Genomic DNA, 20,949 nt, shown 5'->3' on the forward strand with positions numbered 1-20,949 from the left:
AGGGCTCAGGCAGGCTCCTTCAACTTTCCCTTCCATGAAAGAACATCTCTAGACCTTTGCAAGCCAATCAGAGCTTTGTGGCTTCAGGACACGAGAGATCTTCAGGCTTCATGAGCTGCAGAATGGATGCAGATGGACATAAGCATCGCCACTGGGTTCACTGGATGCAGGCAGGAAGACCTTCCCTTGAGGAACAGAGACCCAAGCCACCCTGGAGTGACACAGCTACGCCACATTCCCAGCAAAGGGAGCATAACTGCACCCACTGCTTGATGGCAGCCACGACCCAAACCTGCAGTCGTGATGGGGAACCTCGGCTGAGTCACTTCAAGTTGATTTAGTCTTGCTGGAGAATCCCCGAGGACCTGACCCAGGGATTGTTCACCGAGGTGCTTGGGACAGTTGGCACTGGGGAGTCTGGTTCCAAGCTGAGGCGCAAGGGAAGCCCTCTTTGTGGAATGTCTGGCACCTGCTTTCCTTCAAAAGCATCTGTCTGCAAAGCTTTTTCATCTGGACCAACTCCCAGAACAAGCCTTTTCCATCAGATCTGTCCTGGAATTTAAGGATTCACTGTCTGAATGCCATGACCAGCCTTTCATCTTTACCCAGAGCCTCTCAGGCACCAGATCAACTCAATCAGACCAGTTCCTGTAGCACATCTCCTTGAAGGAGGAAAAATTAAAGCAGTCAGGACTTAGCACCTCCCCTCCTTTTATTCTTTTATTTTCTCCTACTGGGGGAAGGCGTGCAGCAATCCTCCAGCTCCAGAGCACTCCTGCCTTGCCCACCCCTTTGATTTGAGAACAACAGGGCATCTCTCCGTGCAAACAGGTTGGGCAGGACAGAAGTGGGTGCCCTGGTTACTGAGCCAAGGTCACTGGATACTCCCTGTCCCTCTCAGCTCAATAGCATGCCCAGACGCTTAAAAATCTGACCTTTTCGGAGCTTGCCACATTAAAAGGTATTTCTTTTCCGCCCATAAAAAGAAAACAAAATCCCACAGCATCGCTGCATGGCAGATGTCTCCCTCTGTTGCTGTAAAACCACCACGGCTACAACCCTGTTGCTCAATTCTGTGGTTTATGCTATTAAGGCAGAGCAAATTACTCTGAGTCAAAGCCAGCCACTTCTGTGTCCAAAGGCATTCTCATCCAAAAATCTTCTGTAAGGATTTGCTGCTGCCACTGAGCTGCTGCCACACTCCCTTCCAGTACCAACATCTTACTGCATTTGGATCTGCCCCAGGGCTCCCAGCCTGCAGGACAAGTAGCTGAATGCTGCTTTGAGCAGTACAAAACAGGGGAGGGAGAACACAAGGATGCTGGAGAGGCTACCAACTGCAACCAGGTGAAAGCACAGCAAAGGCCTTGCATCAGGACCCCAAGACATGGGGCTGGATGGTTACTGGTGGGGCAAATTTTAGCGACAGCTCTGCATCACCTGCTTGGTGGTGTCCATGAGGTGCAAAGTCTGCTTTTGAGGCCTTCTGACATGGCTGAGCAATCCGTGAGCAGAGGTGCCCAGAAGCAACTCCTTCACATGCAGCTGTTACCTCTGATTTTTCCAGGAAAAATACTTGTTTACCCAGAGATATTCATCAGCCCTTTCAGATCTGCCTGTTACTGACCTGGAAGCTACAAGAGCCAAGTGTGCTGGTACTGCAGGACACCTCCCACATGATGCCCACAGGGGAAACACAGCCATACCTACCTCAGAGCCTTCAACAGCAGGAAATGTCCCCCGGAAAAGGCTGCCAAGGCAGATTCCAGGCTCTCTACTCCCAAGCTTGCTCTTTTGAGAAACCTGTGACCAGCTCCTGCTCTGCTCCCTCCCAGGCACCCTCAGGCCAAAAAAAGAAAGAGATACTGACTGCATGCCCCTCTTTGGGAGCATTACACTGCTTCCAACAAGGCAAGGTGACCTTTGCATGCACACACATTTCTTCACTGGAGTGTTGGTATACTGGATTTAGGGCTGGCTGTAATTTGTAACCCAAACCAAACCTTATTCCAAGTCTATTGCTATCTGTAGTAGAGAAAACAGGCAGTAGAAATTCAGACAGTTTGGATGTCGTAATTGAGTGGATCAATTAGGTCAATTCCTTAGGATAATTAAAACTGCTTTCCAGGAAAGATCTGCACTCTTCTCTTCTAAAGTCATTGCTGTCATCTCTTTGAAGACAGCAACTTGAGCAGAAGCACAAGAAAGTGCTTTTACTGCAACACACCCTGATGAGTTTCCTGACAAGTGCCTCATTACACTGCCAGATTTGCTGCAGGTCTGTTGACAGCCTCCCCAGGGAACCTGCTTTCCCCACTGGCTCTTCCAGGGGTCTCCAACTCCCCTTCAAGTAAGAAGTCAGCCTCTTGCCAGGTGTCCACAAGAGTCACTTAGACCTGACCTCTCTGGAGATGCAGCAGCTCTGGCCCCATGCACACAGGCATCTCCAGCATCTTGGCAGCTGCTGAAAAGACTCCATTCAGCTCTAATCCTCCCTTCCAGCATGGGCTGGAGAAAGATTTCAGGCTTAAACTCAGTTTCCTACCCAGGGATATGCCTTGTTTCCAGCTTTCATAGTGGCAGGTCAAACCCTAGTCGTTTAGAGAACAAAGAATAGCCTGCCTTGAGATTCCATCTCAGATCCAGACACCAGCAGAGACTGAAATACGAAGTTGTTCCCAGTCATTGGGCTTTCTTGTGCAGGGTATTCCTCCCCCTCTGTCTTGCACATCCTGGACACCAAGAAGTCTCCCAATGGTCTCTGCAATCTGCCTGGGGGACTTGCAGCTTCTCAACCACTTTCCTTCCCAGAAGCAGGAGACCCCCCCACCCTGCACTGGGCACTTCCTTTCGCTCTCCTCCCCATCCTTCCAGGCAAACAAGCAGTGCCACTTACAGGAGAACTGGGGGGGGATTTTGATATCTTACTCTAGGACCTGCCTTCCAGCAAGCTGCCCCTAGCACAGTTGCCATGGTGGACCAAGGAATCAACACACATTGCAACAGGGTAAATGCCATTCAGGTATTAGGAAATAAACTTTCACTATAGCAATGATCAAACATTGAGACAAAAGCACAAGGATGTAGAAAATCTCCATCCCTGGAGATATCAGCATTCAACAGGACTGGGCTCTGCACAGCCTTCTCTAATGTCCAAGCTGCATCAGCTCTGAGGGGGAAACAGGACCAGAGATCTGCACAGCACCTTCTTTACAAAGCAAGTTCATGGTTCCTGTGTTCTAATACTGCTTTCTAGCACTGCTCACAACACCTCTGCAGGCAGGACATCACTTGAGACTCAAGCCAGTTTTTGATGAAAGGGCATCTCTGCCCCTCATCTACACACATTAATTTATTCAGCTACTGCAAGCACAGCCAGAAAGCCCCAGAAAGGCAGAGGCTGCACATCTGCTGCCCAGATGTCACATGGATCCCACTGCCACCCAGCTCCTGGTGTTTCACCCCAGCTTGCTGAGACTTTGGCACAACCAGATGGTGGAAGAGCACTGGGCTGGTGACTTTTGGATACCCGGGTTCTCTGTTTACCCACTTTACTAAACTTTCCCAGCCATCACATGAGGACCAGCCCCAGAGAAACAAATCCGTGACCGGCATTTGCCCTCAATGTTGCATGCAGCTGTTGGCAGCAGCTTCACTGGGCAGCCAGTGCCAGTGCCTCACCAACCCCTGAGTAAAGAATTTCTTCCTAAAAATCTAAATCTACCCTCACCTGCAACAGCAGGCACTTAATGACCTGAATTAATGACAGACAACCCCCTGCAGCTCCCCAAAGGACCATGCTTACCCTCAGCTCCTGGAGGTAGCACTGTACAGGGTCGTAATCCACCACAGGAAAGAGGACATTCACTCCCGCGCTGTTCTTCACCACCCCCCGGGAGAACGACTTCACCGGCCGGTCCACGCCCTCCAGGTGCCGAGGGATCTGGTTGGAGTTCAGGTGGATGAGGACATCGTAGAGATCCAAGGGAGGGCGGAAGGCGATCTGCATGGAAGAAAAAAATACCAAACGTAGGGCACAGGCAAGCAGGAGATGTAAAAGATTTCCCAAGTCAACATTTGTATTTCATCCCCTTCTCCTTAAAGCAGCAAAATCAAAGCTGTAACCAGGATGTTGTCACGAGCAAGGTGGCAGCACCTGTGGCCATCTCCTGGTGGACAGGCTACGTGCTCCCTGCAGCAGGAAGGATGCACCTGACTGCTGCAGCCCAAGTGTCCAGCGAGCTAAGCCCCCTGCCAAGGGAGCTGCTCCCTACCCACAGCAGATGTCCAGCCTGCAGGGCTGCCTTTTCTACCCCACTGGGTTCCCAGGTCTGCAGAAAAAGCTAACTGGTGTCCCTGTGACTAAGGGACAGTCCCTAGAGAAGAGCTTTCCAGGGGGCAAGGTGGTTCCCTCCAGATACAATCACAGACCCTGGGAAGGAGTGAGTCAAAAAAAAAAAACAGGGGACACAAGGAGCTGCAGGACAGCAGGACAGTCCCGTCTGTCCAGGAGGTTGTCCCAAAGGGCAGCAGCATCTTCCAACGAGCAGAGGATGAGAACAGACCCCATTAATGGAAGAGAACAATCCCAGACACAAATATTTGGGCAGGAGGCATCAGGCACTCTGGATGCAATTGTATTCAAATGGAAAACTTAAACCTGCCTGTACATTTTTGTGGAGTAAGTGACATGGGGACACAAACAGAGCCACTGGACACTGCTCAGCACAGCGCTGTCAGAAAACCCACTGCTTCAGGCTGGCTTATAGCCAGGCCAAGGAACACACACGAACAACACCAGTGACCAGCATCAAATCCCAGCCCTAATCCACTCAGAGCTGCCTTTCCACCCAGATGACGCCTGTGGCTTATTGTATCCCTGTGAGAGCACAGACACAGAGCTCACAAACCCATCTCTGCATCCACAGGAGAAGAGGCACATCCCCAAGTGACCCAAATATAAAAGCAATTTAAAAAAAAAAGCCCACTGGTAGACATGTGAGAAGCAACTCCAAGTTGCCTCAGCAAGTTTTCTCCCCTCCTCCCAGCCCCACATTTTGTTTACAAAAAGGTTAGCAGCTCTGGAAACACTGTCACAAATTTATCCCTAAGGAAAATGAAGGACAGCTGTACAGGCCAGAGGGAGGAGAAATAATTTTGCTGCAACAAACAAGAGGAACTGGGTGGGAAGGAGGACCAGGGAGGTCGAGCTGAAGGGTTAGGAGGATGCTATGGACATGCAACAGCTTCTTTGGGGAGCTACAGCCCTCTGGCTCACCTCAAACCTGCAGTTTTGATCACAGGTCCCTATTGCAACTGCAGCACACCAGCCACTTCTCACCCATACAGCCTCCTCCTCCTCCTCCTCACCCCATCACACCAGGGCTCAGACATCCAGCCCCAAGCAAAGCCCAGCCCCAGGGCAGCTCAGACCCACCCCAGCAAAGCCTAACCCCAGCCTAAGGTAAACTTGGCCAAGCTGCCACCCAAAATAAGGCTTTGGGCCTGACCAGAGGCTGCAGGGACACCTCTCCTTACCTCTGTGTTGTTTCTATTTCTCAACTTGCTTCACCCCAGGACAACTGACAAGCAGCAAGCGGCTGGGGTGAGTCTGAGCCAGGGAAGCAGCATTCCCCTGAGACTTCTCCCAAGTCCACTTCCCAGCCTCCAAGCAAATGATGCCATCCAAATGGCAGCACTGCTTCGTTTCACCACACACGGCTCCCCAAGTAAGGGCTGCCTGAACACACCCACTGTTTTCAGCTGGCCTGGGAGCATTCACACAACAAAGCAGTGAGATGAGCAAAGACAAAATCATTTTACAGCCCTGTGGCGGGCACTGTCCCCATGCAAGCAGATCTCACCTCTGTAATACTTCCAGCAAAAAACACAGCAGAAGTGAAAGCCACGTCAAAAAGTCTTTTTCACCGCCTGAACATGAAAAAAAAAGCCCCTCCAGAATGTGACTCTGTCATAACTAACCACGGCTTGGCTTTTCAAGTCCTCTCAGCTTCAGCTGCCTAAGCTAGGACTTGGCACGCCAAAACAAGCTCCCCTCGGAGGCCGACATACCTCCCTTAAACGGGCAGGTAAGTGTGCCTGGATTCCCCCTCATCCATTTAAGTAAATGATGTTTTAACCTAACAAGCAAAAACACGGAAAATGAAGCAGGATAGGAAGTGTATGGCCTTTCTCCTCCACTCAAATTAAAACAAAGCCTTCCTGAAGCAGCTGCTGATGTCCTACCAAAACCTCCAACACCCTGGGGTCAGTCAGACTCAAGTGTAGAAGCCAAAGCCTCCTAAAGGTGCTGCTGGATGTCACTGGAAGACCAGGAATTTCTGCCTTTTTTTTTTTAAATAGCAAGTTTATTTCCTTCTTCACAGGCTATGGCTGAAGCTCTGCTCACCACAGGCCAGCCCCCTTCCCTGGCACAGAGGGCCCAGCAGCTACAGAGGATCTGCAGAGGAAGCTGGAAGGGCTGCAGCTCCCTCCATCCCCAACAGCACTTGACTCTCAGAGAAGCTGCGTATTTTACCCTGAGCAGCTCAACCAGGCACAAAGCCTGATGTTAAAAGCCCAGTGTTTGGAATAAGGAACTCTATACGCAGGGGCTGCAGCTAGGAGGGGGAGGAAGATGGAATAAATGTGCCTGTGCTTCCCAGAACACTCCCGTACAGCCAAGCTGGCAGGTGAAGGAGAGAGGAAGCTTTGTGGGGTTTGTCATTCAATTCACATCAAACAGACAGTTTGCAGCTCAAGAAGAGAGTGAGCAGCCTCCCCTCACAGTGGGATTAAGTGATGTGGCCACAGTGAAAGCACAAGCCAGTGGCAGAGCCAGGGACTGACTCTAAGCCACTCCAGCTCTCAGCCCCCATAAAAACCTTTTCCCTCAAGCCCCTCTGCTCTCCTCAGGAGCTGGTAACCCAACCTGGGCCCAAAGCAAGTGCCTACATACATGGGGGTTCAGGACACCCTGCTGACATCCTACATGCAAGAAAATAAAGTGTCACTCTTGTGGCTGGAGAAGGGCCACAGCATCATCAGTGGCATCATACTCACTGTTGAACTGGAAACAGTACACTGGACATGTCCACTTCCCAGACAGGACAAAACCTCTTTTCTTCCCTCATTTAACATCACTCACACACCACGTTTTCCATAGTACAGGGAGTGCTGCAGATAAACCCATCTTTTCAAAGGCACTGGGAGCCAGCAGGTTTGTTTCCTTCAGTAATAAATAATAACGCAAGGAACAAGAAGCTACTAGCACGGGCTTCCCCCCAAGGGGCTGCTCAGAGACACCCACCCCTGTCCTGGGAACGTGACCAAAATGGATGTTAGATCCCATAAAGATACACAAAGGCTGCCAAAATATCACAGCTGGCCATAATGCTAATTCCAGAGAGGGAACACAGAGGAACAACAAGACAGTCCAGGCAAATCTAGGTGGAAAGCAGCATAAGGATGAACACAAGCCTGAAATAAACCAGCCCTGCAGCTTCCCCTCTCAATCACTACGGGAGACGTCCCCACTAAGGCTGCACCCCAACCCCGCAGCCTCAGCCCTGACCCTTCTCAGCCTCCAGCTCAGGTACAGGCTGTCTCCCCCGGGACAGACAGACAGACAGCATCCCGAGGTCCCTGTCCCTGCTGTGCAGGAGCAGGAGGTCCCACCCATCCCACCCGGGAGCGAAGTGGCAGGCAGCTGCGGATTCACGCTGAGGACAGGCAATAATCACCATATCACACAACATCCTGGATCCTTTTCAAGCTGGATTTGGCCTGGCCCTGACACGGAAAGGAAGAGTAGTTACCGGCTGTTCTGCCTGTTATCATCTTCCTCTTCCTCCGTCCCACAATGGGCTCCCAAAAGGAGCAGATGGTGCAGTTACGTGGCTCAGGGAGTGTGGAAAGGCTCTGCGCAGCTCATCACTAGAAAGCAGCGCATCCCTTGGATGCAAGGAACGTAACTGTACCCTGAGGCAAGCCTCTGCTCTTCTGCCCTTGTCCCTTTATGCCATCATCTCTCCTGACCTGTTGGGTTCAATGATAAGGGCTCCCAGAACATCCCAAATGCCCAGCAGGGTCAGCAGCAAAAAAGGATGTGGAAAGGAGCAGGATGCAGCTCTGAGCCCTGCCCCTAACTGCCACACAAGGGTCTCCTCCGACCAGCCGCCTCCTCGTGTCACTGCCATCACCACGGGGAAGGGCCCAACTGCAACAGCACGGGCAGCCAGAGGAGGAGGTAAAACAAGCGAAGCCATTCATGGTTCTTGGCCAGCACCTGCCACCCTTAAACACGGCACAGTGCTGCCAAAATCAGCAGCACTTGGCCCAGCAGCCCTTCACACCTCAGCTGTGCTCCTCTGCAGCTTTACAGGCAAAAATCAAGGGCTCCTGTTTTATAGATGAGGGCACTAATACACCTGAAAGGAGTAGAAGAAAACACGATTTCCACATCTCAGCTTGCTCCCTACGCAGAGAAGATGCAATGACTTGGATTTCATTGCTGCTGAAGGACCACAGTCCAGGTACACAGAGGAGCCTGACTTTTCCTCCCCTTTGCTCCCTAATCTTTTCCAAATGGCAGTAAAACCCCACACTGAGACAGTGTGAAATGCTGCTAGGTGGATTTTCCCAGAGCTCTTCCCTCCCACCACTTCCTATTCTTCACCCCAACAGCTCAGACCAGCTTGATTCCAATTCCTCTCCCATTGTCAAGACACCAGCAAGCTCACCCAAACCTAAATGCCATCAGAAGAAGTCCTGCAACAGTGCCTGCTGCCGAGCTCTGCTAATGTTAAACCAGAAGGGTCAAGGCTGGGAAGAAGCAAATGATGTTTTGCAAAGCCCCAGGGCATGATAGGAGCCAGGATGAGCCGTTCCCCCACTGCAGGAGTTGGGGAGAGGTTGGGAGCTCAGGTTATGCACACATGCCTGCACACAGGGGCAGGACTGGAGGGGGCAGCCTCCAGCCCACATGATGTTGGCTGGAGCTTCTCCATGTCAAGCTCCTCTCCCATCTGCTTTGCCAGAACCCAAAAACCCTCGTGTGGGGCTCCAAAGGATTACCTTCACGTCCTGGCTGCCGAGTGGGTCCATGAGCTGTTCCTCCAGGGTCCGGAGAGACTCTGCAGCCAGCACGAGAAGGCGCTGCAGGATCTGGGGAGGAAAAAGAGCTTTAGGGTGAAACTCCTGGATGGAGGGGGAACCCCAGCCACCCACAGGGCTGGCAGAGCTCCCCCCAACACCGGGAGCAGGGAAATGCCCCAGACACCACGAGGCACAGATCTGGAGCCCCAGCTCACCTGTGCTGAGGGTTGCTCTCGTGTCCACACCGAGCTCCACTGGTCTTTGGGGGTGGCGATGAACATGACGGGGAGGCGAGAGCGAGCGGCCGTGAACTTGTTCCTGATCTCTGTGCAGTCAGCATCTGCAGAGGGCAGGCAGCTGGGTGAGATGCTCTGCTGCACCCACAGCCCTCCACCAGCCTCTGTGCCCATGTGTCACAGTCCAGAAAAGGGTGGTGCAACTTGCTTTTAACTTTTCCTGCCCTCTGATCCCAACTCCAGACCTCAGCGCCCTGCAGACCTTGCAAAACGAGCTGCAGAGGGACGTGCTGCTGACCGTGGAGAGTGTGTAGAAGCACGAGGGAAAAATTAAAGCCATTTACATAGAGACAGGAGGCCACTGAAGAGAGGAATTCTCTAGGTCACCTTTCTTCCCCCACAGCCCCACTACCAGACAGATTTTATAGTTTTCAATGAGCCTGTTTTTCCTTGCAAGCCCAGCCTGGGTACTTCCCAGAACATTTTAATCTAGGGGCAGGATATTTCCTCTTTTTTCTCATCAGCTAAACAGAAAGTGTGCCGACACCCAACTGGGTGCATCTCCCCAGCTCTCAGCATGCTGCTGGCCAGAGGCTGTGGGACACTCAATCCCTCCACATGTAAAACCAGGGCGTGCTATGAGGGTGGCTGCAGCCCAGGAAGGTTTGGAGGTGGCGAGCCCAGCAGTGAAGCTGTCTTCTGCCCCTTCCCACCATGCCTCAGCCCTGCTCTGCTGCCATATAGAGCCAGATGATCCTGGGGCTGAGCCCCACCAGTGGTTCTGCATGGAAAGCAGCGGGTGGCTCTCACCAAGCCCTCCAGGACAGAGGACAGACCTCCGCAGCAGAGAAACAAGCACCAACAAACACTGACAGCGGCTGGGAGAGAAGCAAGGGGAGCATCAGCTCTGCACTTGCTCTGATCTTGTGCTTCCCTTTGCATCTGCCAACAAGGAATTTTGGAGACAGGATGCATGGCTGGGTGGACCTTAGCTCTGAATTCATCCAGGCGCTCTCACGTGGGCCCAGACACAGCTCAAGTTGCAGTCACTGGAGCTCACGTTGTAAGCTAATGAGAGAGTTTGCACCTGAAGAGTCTTCTGCTTTGTTTCTAAATGGAAGAAACAGCTCTTTGGCCAAAAACACTTCCCATTTTGTTCATTAAAAGAAGCCGGAGTGCAGAAAAATATCAGTTTTGAAAACCCATTCTCCCAAAAAAGAGAAAACTGGAGGAGTGCTGAAACCCACAGAAACAGCTGCTCCCTCCATGAGCCTGCCCACACTCCCAAGCAGCTTTTCCTTCTCTTATAAATCAGCTTTAAACACTAACTGTTGCTATCCACCCACCCTGGCACCCCAACAAAGCTAAGGCAATCCCATGGTCTCTTCTGGCTCGCAGGAAGAGACAGCTGGTACCTAAAAGATGATCAACAGACAAAATAATAAGAGCATAGGGCATAGGTCCACTTGGATGTGCCAGAATGTTCCTTTGGAAACCAGAGACATTTACCAGGAAATCCTCAAAGCTCAAGAGATAACGAACAGTAGAGGACTGCAGCCCTTTTTCCCTGTGTGTCTCACAGATGGGAACCAGCAGATAGCCCCTGTGATGCAGGCTGCTCAGTGGGGCTCTCAAAGCCACAACCCAACTCCAAAGGCAGGTTAAACATAGCAGAAGAGGAAATGGATAGAAAATCTCCATGTTCCATGCAGAAACCTGGGAGTCCTCACATATCCAAAAACCCAGGGGCTGCTCAAAGGAGGGCTCAGCACCCTCACACCACAGCTCTCCCACAGCCCCGGCCCATGTGCTGCCTGCTCACCTGTGAGGCCGGCATTCAGGTTGACGATGAGGGGGTTGTTGTTCCAGTCAAAGGTCACCAGCAGGTTGAGGAAGCGCAGGAACCCGACCTGGGGAGAGCTGCAGACAAGACAAAAAACAGTTCAACACTGGCATTTGCTCCCCCGGCCTGGCAGCTTGGCAGGAACAGGGTTTGGGAGTGATTTAGTGGTGCCCAGGCCATACGCAGCCCCGGAAGGGATGCTCAAGGTGAGAGTATGAGGTGCTTCCCCTTCTCCAGGGCCCTGAGGAAAGTCTTTCCCCTTTGTTCCTCCCTCTCCACACAGAAGAAACCATCAGAAGTTGAGACACTGTCCCTGCATCTCCCAAAACATGGACAGGTGGGAATGGAGCAAGGGTGAACCAGAGGCAGGGCTGCTCCCATCTCCAGGGCAGCTCTGTACGATGCTGGCCAAGCTTGCACTGTGCCTGCCTCGCTGCAGCACAACGTGCTCGCAAAACTAGACATCTGGGAAGGTAGGGCTCTTGCTAGCAGGCTATTTTAGGAGACAAGTAAAGCTTTCCAGGCATCAGGCAATTACTCCTCCTGTTTTGGGGAAGGAAGCCGGATCCTGAGCACAGGTTAGCGTAACCTTTTGGCTCCACACGGAGCACAAAGACAGCCTTTAACTTCATTTCACTCCCTCCGAGCTGTATCCAGCCCACCTGCCAGAGGCCAGTAAGCAATTGATCCCCAGGGATTATTTACCAACACACAGCTCCGTTCAGCTTTCAGTAGCTGACCTTCTGCCCTTCCCTCGGGAGTTCCTTCCAGGACAAACACGAGCTGCAGCCACCAGCACTGCTGTAACATCCCTCCCAGGGAACCCAGGAGGGCCAGCGTGCTGGCCCTCACCCCAATTCCCCCACTGTCAGCCCTGGGATAAAGAGCCCTACCAATCCTCAAGAAAAATTAAACACAGCAGCTGTACCACCAGCACCCAGAGGCCACCCCATGCCTCCTTCATCCCAGGTAAAGAAAAAGGCTCCAAGTTCCCACCAGGCCAGCTCATGCTCCTCATCCTCACCTGGGCGGTGTGAAAGGGGCTGGATGGAGGAAGAGAGAGGCCACGAGAAGGTCCACACACTCCTCAGAGATGCTGTCGCTCAGCAGCTGGGCGCTGACCCACCGCTTGGCCAGCCGGCAGGAGCTGCCGAAGACGGGGTGCTGCTGCTGGAGCCTGCAAGAAGACAGACAAATACCTGTGAGTGTTCAACAGACACATCCCAGGACCCAAAACACCCTTCCTGCATTCAGCAGGAGAGAACAGAAGGATAAACACCTGCTGGAAACACGTGTCCAGCACCACAAGCACAGAGCATACTGTGGGTGCTGAGATTTTAGAGGTAACAAAGTGGAAATGCTGCTACACGTTCCCCTCTAATCATACTGCTCTTTGGTGTTTGTCTCCCCATGTTGGTGACCTTTGATGTGACAACAGGGACAACCAGCTCTCCTCTCTCCTCCCTCACCAGCTCACAAAGCGAGCTGAAAAACTACTTCCCACAGCAAGCTCCTCACCACACCACCACCCTCCATCATCGAAGGGCATCTCCACAGGGGCTCCTGGCCCCTTTCTGCCTGCCCCATGCCTTCTGCCTCACGTACCCATGCAGGGAGCTGGTTAGATAGGGCCGATGCAACGTCTCCAGCTCCAGCTGCTGAGACTCCTCTGTGTCCTCGTACTTCACCATCCCTTCTGGGGTAACCACTTCCTTCAGAATCAGGGGCTCTCGGTGGTAGGCAACTTGGAGACGGAAAACATAGCCATCCTGGGATGGGGAGGGAAGCACAGGTCAGGCTTGGTGGCAATACAACCAGGCTGCTGTGCTCCGTGAACACATCAGTCCAGTCTTCCCATTCTTCCTGGTGGGCCTTGCACCTGAATCCTGGTTGTGATCACCTCCATAACCCCCTGCATGTCCCCCGGTACCACAACACCCTCAGCCCACAGCTCTGGAGGAAGCTCCCACGTGCCCCTACCTTGTACACGTCCGTGTGGGTGACCGCAGGCCTGCAGATCAGCTGGTGCTGCTGCTGGAGGAGCTCGGCCAGCTGGAGGTGGAAAGCTGCCTTGATGCGCTTGATGGCTTCCTTGTCCTGCGGCCAGCGGCCGCTGCCTTCCATGTGGCAGATGACTGGATGCAAAGGGACAACAGGAGGCCAGTGAGCCCCACGCAGGGACAGGGTGCTCGCTGGGGGTGGCTGGGACTTAGAGGTTATGGCGGGGGAGCAAGAGGAGCTGGAGCTCTGGTCCCGCCTACAGGACACAAATGCAGCAGTGACGGTGTCAGCATCGTTGCTTCCCTCCGCTTCCCCCCCCCCCAAATCTTCTCCTGCTCACATCTCTCCCCACTTACTTTTCATAGGGGCGATGTAGGCTGGGCAGGGCTTCTCCTCCGAAGGAAGCAGCAAGCGCTTGGTCCTGATTTGCTTATGGAAGGAATAAATCGGCTTCATGGGAATAGGAGGGAAGACCTGCGAGACAGCAGCCACCAGGGCACTGAGAACAGGGAGCAGAAACCCCACAGCACTGCACACCCCAGCCCCCAAACCTCCTGCCCCCAACACAAAGAGCTTAGAAAGTTGTGTACTCAGCCCTAGGGGTGGGACAGCAGAGAGGAGACACTGCACCACCCCGAGGGCTCTCAGTGGCTACGGAAGAACCACTGATTCTTTCCCAAAACCCAAACAGGGCCAGAGGCTACCCCAAACCCTTTAAAAACCACCCCCACGGGGGCTGTGCCCAGGGACACTCACGTCAGTGTAGCGGAGGGCCGGGTGGACGCCCTGCACAGCCGTCACCGTCAGCGGCAGCCCCTCCAGGTTCCACAGCTTGCGGCTCAGGTCATCGTAGGAGCAGACGATGCTGACCATGGCCTCCTCGCCGGTCCCCGAATCCTGCGGACACACAGAGAGCACCTCTGCAGTTGCCTCTCCCAATTCTGTAGCACAGGTGCCCACCCTGCCTCACCTGCAGCTAGCATTGAGGTCAAGGAGCTGGGACTTTTGTCCGAGAACAGCACCTGACAGAGGTGCTCAGAAAGACAGGAAGGTAAATGAGAGAGGGAAGACCAAAACAAATCTGTCTGCAGCTCCCCAGCAGCTGCAGGCATCCTAGATGCATTTCAAGACAGAAGTGAAATGATTTCCTGTTACTGCCTTAGTGTCTTGCACAAGAGCTCTACTGCCAACTTTCTGCCTAGAAAAGGAGAAGCTGGGAGTGATTTGGGGGTTAAGAGATCACAAACTGACAAGGCAAGAGCTCTGCTGCTGCCTCTCATCTAGTTATTGGAGCGTCAGCAGAGGCAACAATTAACAAAAAGCTGCTCTGACTACGCTCTTAGCCAAGGCAGAGATGCAAAGCATGGCAAAAGCAAGGGCAGAAAATATCCAGATCATCTCAGGAACCCTGGGGAGCACGTTTAAGGAGCACTAAAAGAAGAACTGCTGCTGCCCTTGCAGCTTCCACCACCCTGAATCACACGAGAAAAGCTTGAAATGAGGAAGAGACATCACTGATGCTGAACAGCTCAGTTCAGACAGACGAATCAAGTTGTGTGCATTTGGCCTGCCCAAGCTTTACAGCAGAGCAGCAGCACCCTCTGCAGGGCACACCACAAATGACAAACCCTGGCCCAGGGGAGGCTGCCTATCCCTAGAGCTAGCTGCACCACCCATCTCCCCTCATCCACCACATCCCTCCACCACCCCAGAACCCCAGGATGCCTGCACATGAGCAGCTGGAAGAGCAGAGATGCCCCTGCCCAGAGCCCTGCATGCAAGAGCGGATTTCTACTTCATTCCACAAGGACTGGTTACAATCAGACTCCTAAAAGGCCCTCAGGACCTGAAAAGTGCATCCTCTCACCAATGGATTTATCGCCCCTGCTCAACCCAGGCTAGCCTGCAGGGACATGGTGCAGAGATTTTGCTGCCTCACCACACAGCAAGCTGTACAAATTAGCATTTTGTCCAAAATCTGACAAGTGGCTCTGCCCAGACTGCAGCTGAGGCTAAATTCACATGGCCAAGCTGGACTTCAGAATGGTCCCCATGCAAGAAACTCTTTTGGTAATGTCTGTTCCCCTTAACTCTTAAGGAGAAAGAAAAGTTTCCTCCCCCATTTAAGAACCAGGTAAAAGTCCCTGGTTTTACCAAACACCAGCAAAGTGGTGCCAAATTGCCCACAGCTCATCTCCAGGCTTTAAGTTTCCAGAAGCTGGAAAGACGCACAGGTGGAGACATTTCCCAGCCTACATGACCCATCTTTTTCTGTCTCAAAGTGACATTCTTTGTTTTAAGTGCACAATCAGCTGCAGCACTAGGGAGCGCTAGGTGTGCATGATCAGGACTTTGCACCAAGACAGGAAAGATCTTTCTCCTGGGTTTCCCAGGTGGATCTGCAGGATGAAGGCAAAGGAGAGCCTGGCCAGTGCCCTGAAGGATGCGGGAGGTGAAAAGGTGCAGCCAGAGCACAGTAGGACCACAGTGTATCCTTAGATGATGCAGGTGTAGTGCACACAAGCACCCTGGGAAGCACCCAGGTACCTCAGGTTCACGCAGCAGAGATGACCTCCCTACAGCTCTTCCCATACCTCCCTTTCCTGAGAGAAGGAAACGCTCCCTGCATTTAGGGAGCAACTGTACCTCTTTCCCAATCTTGATCACAGAGTCCAGCAGCGCTCCTGTGTAGCAGATAGACGACTCAGGAATATCAGCATGCCTGCATAAAGAGGGACAACAGAGCATTAGAGCCGGGGCTCCTCACCCCATCCACCCTGGCTGTGCAGGTAAGGGTCAGTCCAATCCCTCCGCACAGAAAGGTCACAGTGAAGAGACCTGTATCTTTGTGCTCCTCCTGTGCCCAAATTAGCAACTCAAAGCAGCACAGCAACATGCGTGGCCTCACAGGATTCAAAGCTAATGCTGCTAACGCAGCCTTTCCTACATTCCCTCCTTGAGTCAGAATAAGAAGCCCAGGCAACCCCTTTTTTTCCCCCCTATGCAAGAGGGTATTGTTTTTAGCAGGTCTGAAAATCTACTGCATGTGCTCTTGGAAGAGCAAACCTCATTAACTACCACAAGGTGTCAGCCAATTCCATGAAATATCCTGGAAGGAGAAGCCATTGAGACCTCGCAGCTCTGCCAACAATAAATAGTCAGGGGGATGCTGGGACACGAAGGCAGGACATCAATGTCTCCTTGCATCTTCTCCTAGGAAGCAGCCAGCAGTATCCAGACCACAATGCTGAAATGACTTCCACATTTCACTGAGCTGAGGTGACCCACGGCCTCCCCAAAGCACAAGTCTGACAGCAGGATTACCACAGACACGGCAGAGAACAGGGAGAACAGCAGCAGCCCCCCGCACAGCCACACTTCACCCAGCCCCTGCTACCACTCGGTGCTACTTACAGCTTCAGCAGGTGCCTGACGATCTGCTCAGCGATGAGGCGTTTCTGACAGACAGTGCTGGCCTCCCACACCACTGCCTCGCATATGGTGCCATCCTGGAACCGCCGCAGCTCAGACTTCTCCCCCCAGAAGGTCCGGAAGTCCATGGCCTGAAGGGAGACATTGGCCAAGGCAGGCCACGGGTATGGGCCACTGCTGGGACTGGTCCAAGTGGTGCCGTGACTGCCAGCACCACCTGCAGCCACAGCAGGGCGCCAGCTCTGCTCCACTCCTCAGTTCCCTTAACCAAATGGAAACCCCAGGATGGGTGGAACAAGCTTGGGTCTCCCACTGCTTCTTCAACATCCCGCACTCCCTTCCCACTCATCCCTGCTCGACCATTACCCTTCACACACCAAGAGGCCGTCATGTCACGTCACTGACATCTCACAGCCAGCACCAGCAGCTCAGCAGTGCTCTCATCCTTGACCCACAATGGTTTGTCCATAGCAGGCACCCAGCATCACACATGGCATCCCCAAAACCACTAATGCCCCCCACCCACCACTACCCCACACAGGGAGAACTCCCCTCACCTCAGGGCGATCAGCTTGCGGTCCCTTCTCCAGTGTGCTGGTAGCAAACTCCGGAAGAAACAGGAGCCCAAATGTCAGGGGCCCAACATCCTTGTGCTTTGGGGGTTCAGCATCGATCGGCCACTGAGAGGAAAAAGGGAACATGAAGCACGTGGAGAGATGGCCTTGCTGGAGCAGTGTCTGCCAGGGTAGATAAACCCCCTGCCACACAGGACATGCTCTCAGGTGCCCAGATGGGCACAGACAGGGAAGGTCTTAACAGGTTTCCCCGTGAGAAAGCCGGCTGCCTTCACCTTGCCCTACTGCTGGGCTACAACTTCTGCCTAGACCAAACGTCCCAGCAGCACCTCATGCCCCAGGTCCTACGTTCCCACACAAAGGGGACAGGCCCACCTCCTCCCCTGTGAGTAAAAAGCCTCTCCCTGCACCCAGCAGCACCACGAGGGATGTACAAGACCCCACGAGCAGCAAAGGGTCGAGTGTCACTGCCCACTGTGTTACCTCAGGGGTCTGTGGCAAGGAGTGCGCCACGAGCAGAGCTCTTCCAGCCAGCCCACGGGCCAGCAGCGAGACGACGAAGGGAAGGGCTGCAGCCACGTAGTTCCCACCACGATCCATCAGCTCATTCAGCAGCTCCATCTTCTTGCAGGCACTTTGCAGCTTGGAGACGTGCTTCAGGCTACAGAAAGAGAAAAGCCAGTCACACACCTCTGCCTCCTCCACCAAATCCCTTCTGTGAGAGAGAGATGCTAAAGGATGGGTAAAGTGAAGGAGCAGAGGGTCCCAGAACAGGACAGGGGCTACAAGAAGCACTGTGCTTTGGCATCTCAGGCCAAAGCATTCCCACCCTCCTCCTGGGAAGCTACCTAGGCAATAAAAGTGGAAAGAACAAACAGAAGAGGCACCAACATCTATCCCAGAGCGACCAGGGCCATCTCCCACCTGACAGGTCCAAATCCACACCCTGGTCAGAAACTAGAAGCAGCCCACTCCTCCCCGAAGAGGCTCCCTCAGCACCACCCCAGCAGCACGAGGAGACTCACTGGAAGACGTGGTCAAAGGTTCTGAGCATGGGCTTTGGGGTCATGAGCAGCGCCTGGAAGCCATCCACCATCCTGTCATCCAGAATTTCCATGGAGCGCTTGGCTTCCAGCTGAACCTGAGCAAGGAGACAAAGCAGGAGTGAATAGGAGGGGAAGAGGAAACCAAATCCCTCCAACAGCTGTGACCAGTGCCCCCCAGTAAGCCACAGCCTCCCCAGCTCTGTGGTCCCCAGCAGACCCCAAGGCTAGACGGCCTCCATCCTTATCTGCTGTTCACCTGACTGCACACTATGCTGCTGGCTAGACACCCCTCCTTGATGTCCCTGCCATAAAAGTGGGTTTTTCTGCTCCAAAACAATTTTTCCCTGCTGAACAGTTGTTTGGCTTCATCTGAAGGTGCCCACACATGGAGCAATAAATCCAGACCTTAAAAGCAATAAATCCAGATCTTAAAATTCACTCCTAAGCTTCAGAGCCAAGGAGAGGTGTTAAAAGCTAGAAATGCAGATCTGAACGCCCTCCCCGCATCCAACGGCCCTCTCTGAGACACCCAACCACTCTGTGTGCCTCAGCTCTCTCCTAAGATGCCCTGATGACCTGCTGGTACCTGGTGGTATTTGCTAGCAGTCATATCCGCGCAGAGGTTCACCAGCCCGGAGGGATCCACAAAGACCACTTCAAACGCCTGGTGGAAGTCAGCCAGGGCAGGCTGGAAGAGCAGAGAAAGCCTTCAGAGCCACAGCACAGACACCAGAGCACCAACCACCACCTCACTGCCATCCCACAGCCCCACATAGGGCATGTCCCTGCCCAGCAGCGCCAGCAGCACAGCCAGTTGCTCACCAGGGAGTCATCTGTGTCCTTTGCGAGGCTGATCCCTGTCGCGCTCAGGTCAGTGGTGGCTGTGGGCAAAGAGGAAGGAACAAGTCACGCTGCCATCTGCATCCCCTCCTGTCACATCCCCTCCTGTCCATCCCACCCACAGGGGCTCAGCAGAGGGAGAAGAGCCCTAACCCCCTCCCCTCCTCCACTGCTCAGGCTTTGTGCAGAGACTCTGCTGACACCGAGCTCTCCCTGCCCTGAGCGGCCCCTGGAAACTCACCCAGGAACTGCAGGACGTTTCTCAGCACCTGGTACCCGCTCATCACCCTGACGATCTTGCGTTTCATCAGCAGGTACCCAACCAGCATGGAGACGAGGAAGCCACTGAAGCACCCCAAGCCCTGTGGAAACAAGTCAACAAGAGCTCAGTGAGGCACTAAAAGCCAAGCAAACCACCCTGTGGGGCCAAACCATCCCCCTTCCACCCCAGAAAGGGAGAAGAGGCCAAGGGCACGTTGGCCACATGAACAGAGCCCAGCCCAGCCCTCACCTTGCTGAGCTGCCTCTGGTTCAGCCACACTTTGAGAAGGGCGATGCCATCCTTCATGCCCGGGAAGTCAGTGGCGGCGGAGGACAAGAACTGCAGGTGGGACAGCAGCACCGTGTCGCAGAGGATGGAGTTGTTGTAGTGTGGGGTGGGTGGCTCAGGGGCTCCTGTGCAAGGAGATGGTAACGTGTTGGATCCAACCAAAAGCCTCCTACTCGCAGAGAAGGGCTGCAGCAAGCCCAGCTCCAGGTGCAACGAGCAGCCTCGTGCTCCCCCAGCCCAGGCCCTACCTTCTTTGGGGGCGCTCTGCTCCATGAACCAGGCTGTCCGGACGTTGTTCTTGCTAGGGTGGAAGCGGCTCAGCTTGAAGAAACCCGGGGCAGGACAGGCATGAAGTCGGACAGTAACCAGCTTCTCGTCCTTGCCTGTAAGCACCGAAGGAGGGCAAAGGTAACAGGGAGCAGGGGTGAGGAAACTGGACAGGAAGGACAGTGCCAGACAGAGCTGTGTTTATGTAGGGTCTGCTTTGCTCTCTGAGGGTGGGCAAGCCAGCAAGGCTGGAGAGGAGGCTCAGGAACCACAGAAGGGAAGAGACCTCAAAGGATGAGGATGGGTGAGGGATGAGAGGAGGGAGAACTGGGAGCAAAGCTGAGAAATGTATCACCAACTGCAAGGATCCCTCTGCTGGAGGAAGGTGAAGGCTCTACCTTGGGGCCTCAGGAGCAGGATGGGCTTGAGATGGCTGCTGTTCATGTAGGCAAACTTCACGCTGCCAAAGAGCTTCTCCTTGGAGAAGTGGTGGGCAATGTGGGCCAGGTACAGAGCTCTCTTGCGGTGGTAGCGCTGGTTCAGGTTGTCTTTGTCCTGGAAGACTTCCTGCAAGGGGAGGGACAGGAAAATCTCAGCCCTCCTGCACACAGAGCCCGATTAAGCCCGAGGTACCACATCCACACCTCCCCCCATCTCTGACACAGAGCTACGGCCTGAGAGAGCTCCAGGTCAGTGAGGAACGCTGCCTTCTTGCTGGTTCATCAGGCTGTAGGATCACAGAGAGGAGCTGTGCAGCCTAACAGGGTTTTGCATCTCAGAGCCACGCTGGACAGCAAGAGGAGGCAGCTCTAGACCGGTAAGAGCCTGCAAACAAGAGGCTCCCTCTAACACAGACTTGGCAGCAGGGGCAGAAGTGCAATGGCACTGAAAGCCAGAGAATATCCTACTTCCCCAGCAACATGAGAGAAGTTCAGCCCAGGCAGAGGGCATGAAGATCATCATGAGGAGCTAAATCCAAAGCCACTGAAACTCTGAACAGCGTGAGCATTGAAGCCTCACTCCCCAGCTCCTCACAGAAGCTGCCAAGCTGTGTGTCCATGTC

The 20,949-nt window shown here is 53.6% G+C and overlaps 1 protein-coding gene across 1 annotated transcript in view; it reads right to left on the reverse strand.

The window, feature by feature from the left end:
* Window positions 1–20,949, reverse strand: part of NOL6 (nucleolar protein 6) — a 28,888-nt gene that overhangs the window by 6,014 nt on the left and 1,925 nt on the right. Inside the window, exons 5-24 of the mRNA XM_068666705.1 lie at window positions 20,285–20,453; window positions 19,868–20,002; window positions 19,581–19,744; window positions 19,311–19,431; window positions 19,052–19,110; window positions 18,816–18,917; window positions 18,209–18,324; window positions 17,667–17,844; window positions 17,166–17,288; window positions 16,591–16,739; window positions 15,823–15,898; window positions 13,933–14,073; window positions 13,533–13,650; window positions 13,156–13,310; window positions 12,781–12,944; window positions 12,200–12,352; window positions 11,155–11,252; window positions 9,312–9,436; window positions 9,076–9,165; window positions 3,806–4,003 (exon numbers count right to left, since the gene is read on the reverse strand). Coding sequence (XP_068522806.1) covers window positions 3,806–4,003; window positions 9,076–9,165; window positions 9,312–9,436; window positions 11,155–11,252; window positions 12,200–12,352; window positions 12,781–12,944; window positions 13,156–13,310; window positions 13,533–13,650; window positions 13,933–14,073; window positions 15,823–15,898; window positions 16,591–16,739; window positions 17,166–17,288; window positions 17,667–17,844; window positions 18,209–18,324; window positions 18,816–18,917; window positions 19,052–19,110; window positions 19,311–19,431; window positions 19,581–19,744; window positions 19,868–20,002; window positions 20,285–20,453 — 2,634 coding nt within the window. The remainder of the gene's footprint in view (window positions 1–3,805; window positions 4,004–9,075; window positions 9,166–9,311; window positions 9,437–11,154; window positions 11,253–12,199; window positions 12,353–12,780; window positions 12,945–13,155; window positions 13,311–13,532; window positions 13,651–13,932; window positions 14,074–15,822; window positions 15,899–16,590; window positions 16,740–17,165; window positions 17,289–17,666; window positions 17,845–18,208; window positions 18,325–18,815; window positions 18,918–19,051; window positions 19,111–19,310; window positions 19,432–19,580; window positions 19,745–19,867; window positions 20,003–20,284; window positions 20,454–20,949) is intronic.

Source organism: Anas acuta, chromosome Z (genome assembly GCF_963932015.1).
Source record: "Anas acuta chromosome Z, bAnaAcu1.1, whole genome shotgun sequence".
Classification (NCBI taxonomy): Eukaryota; Metazoa; Chordata; class Aves; order Anseriformes; family Anatidae; genus Anas; species Anas acuta.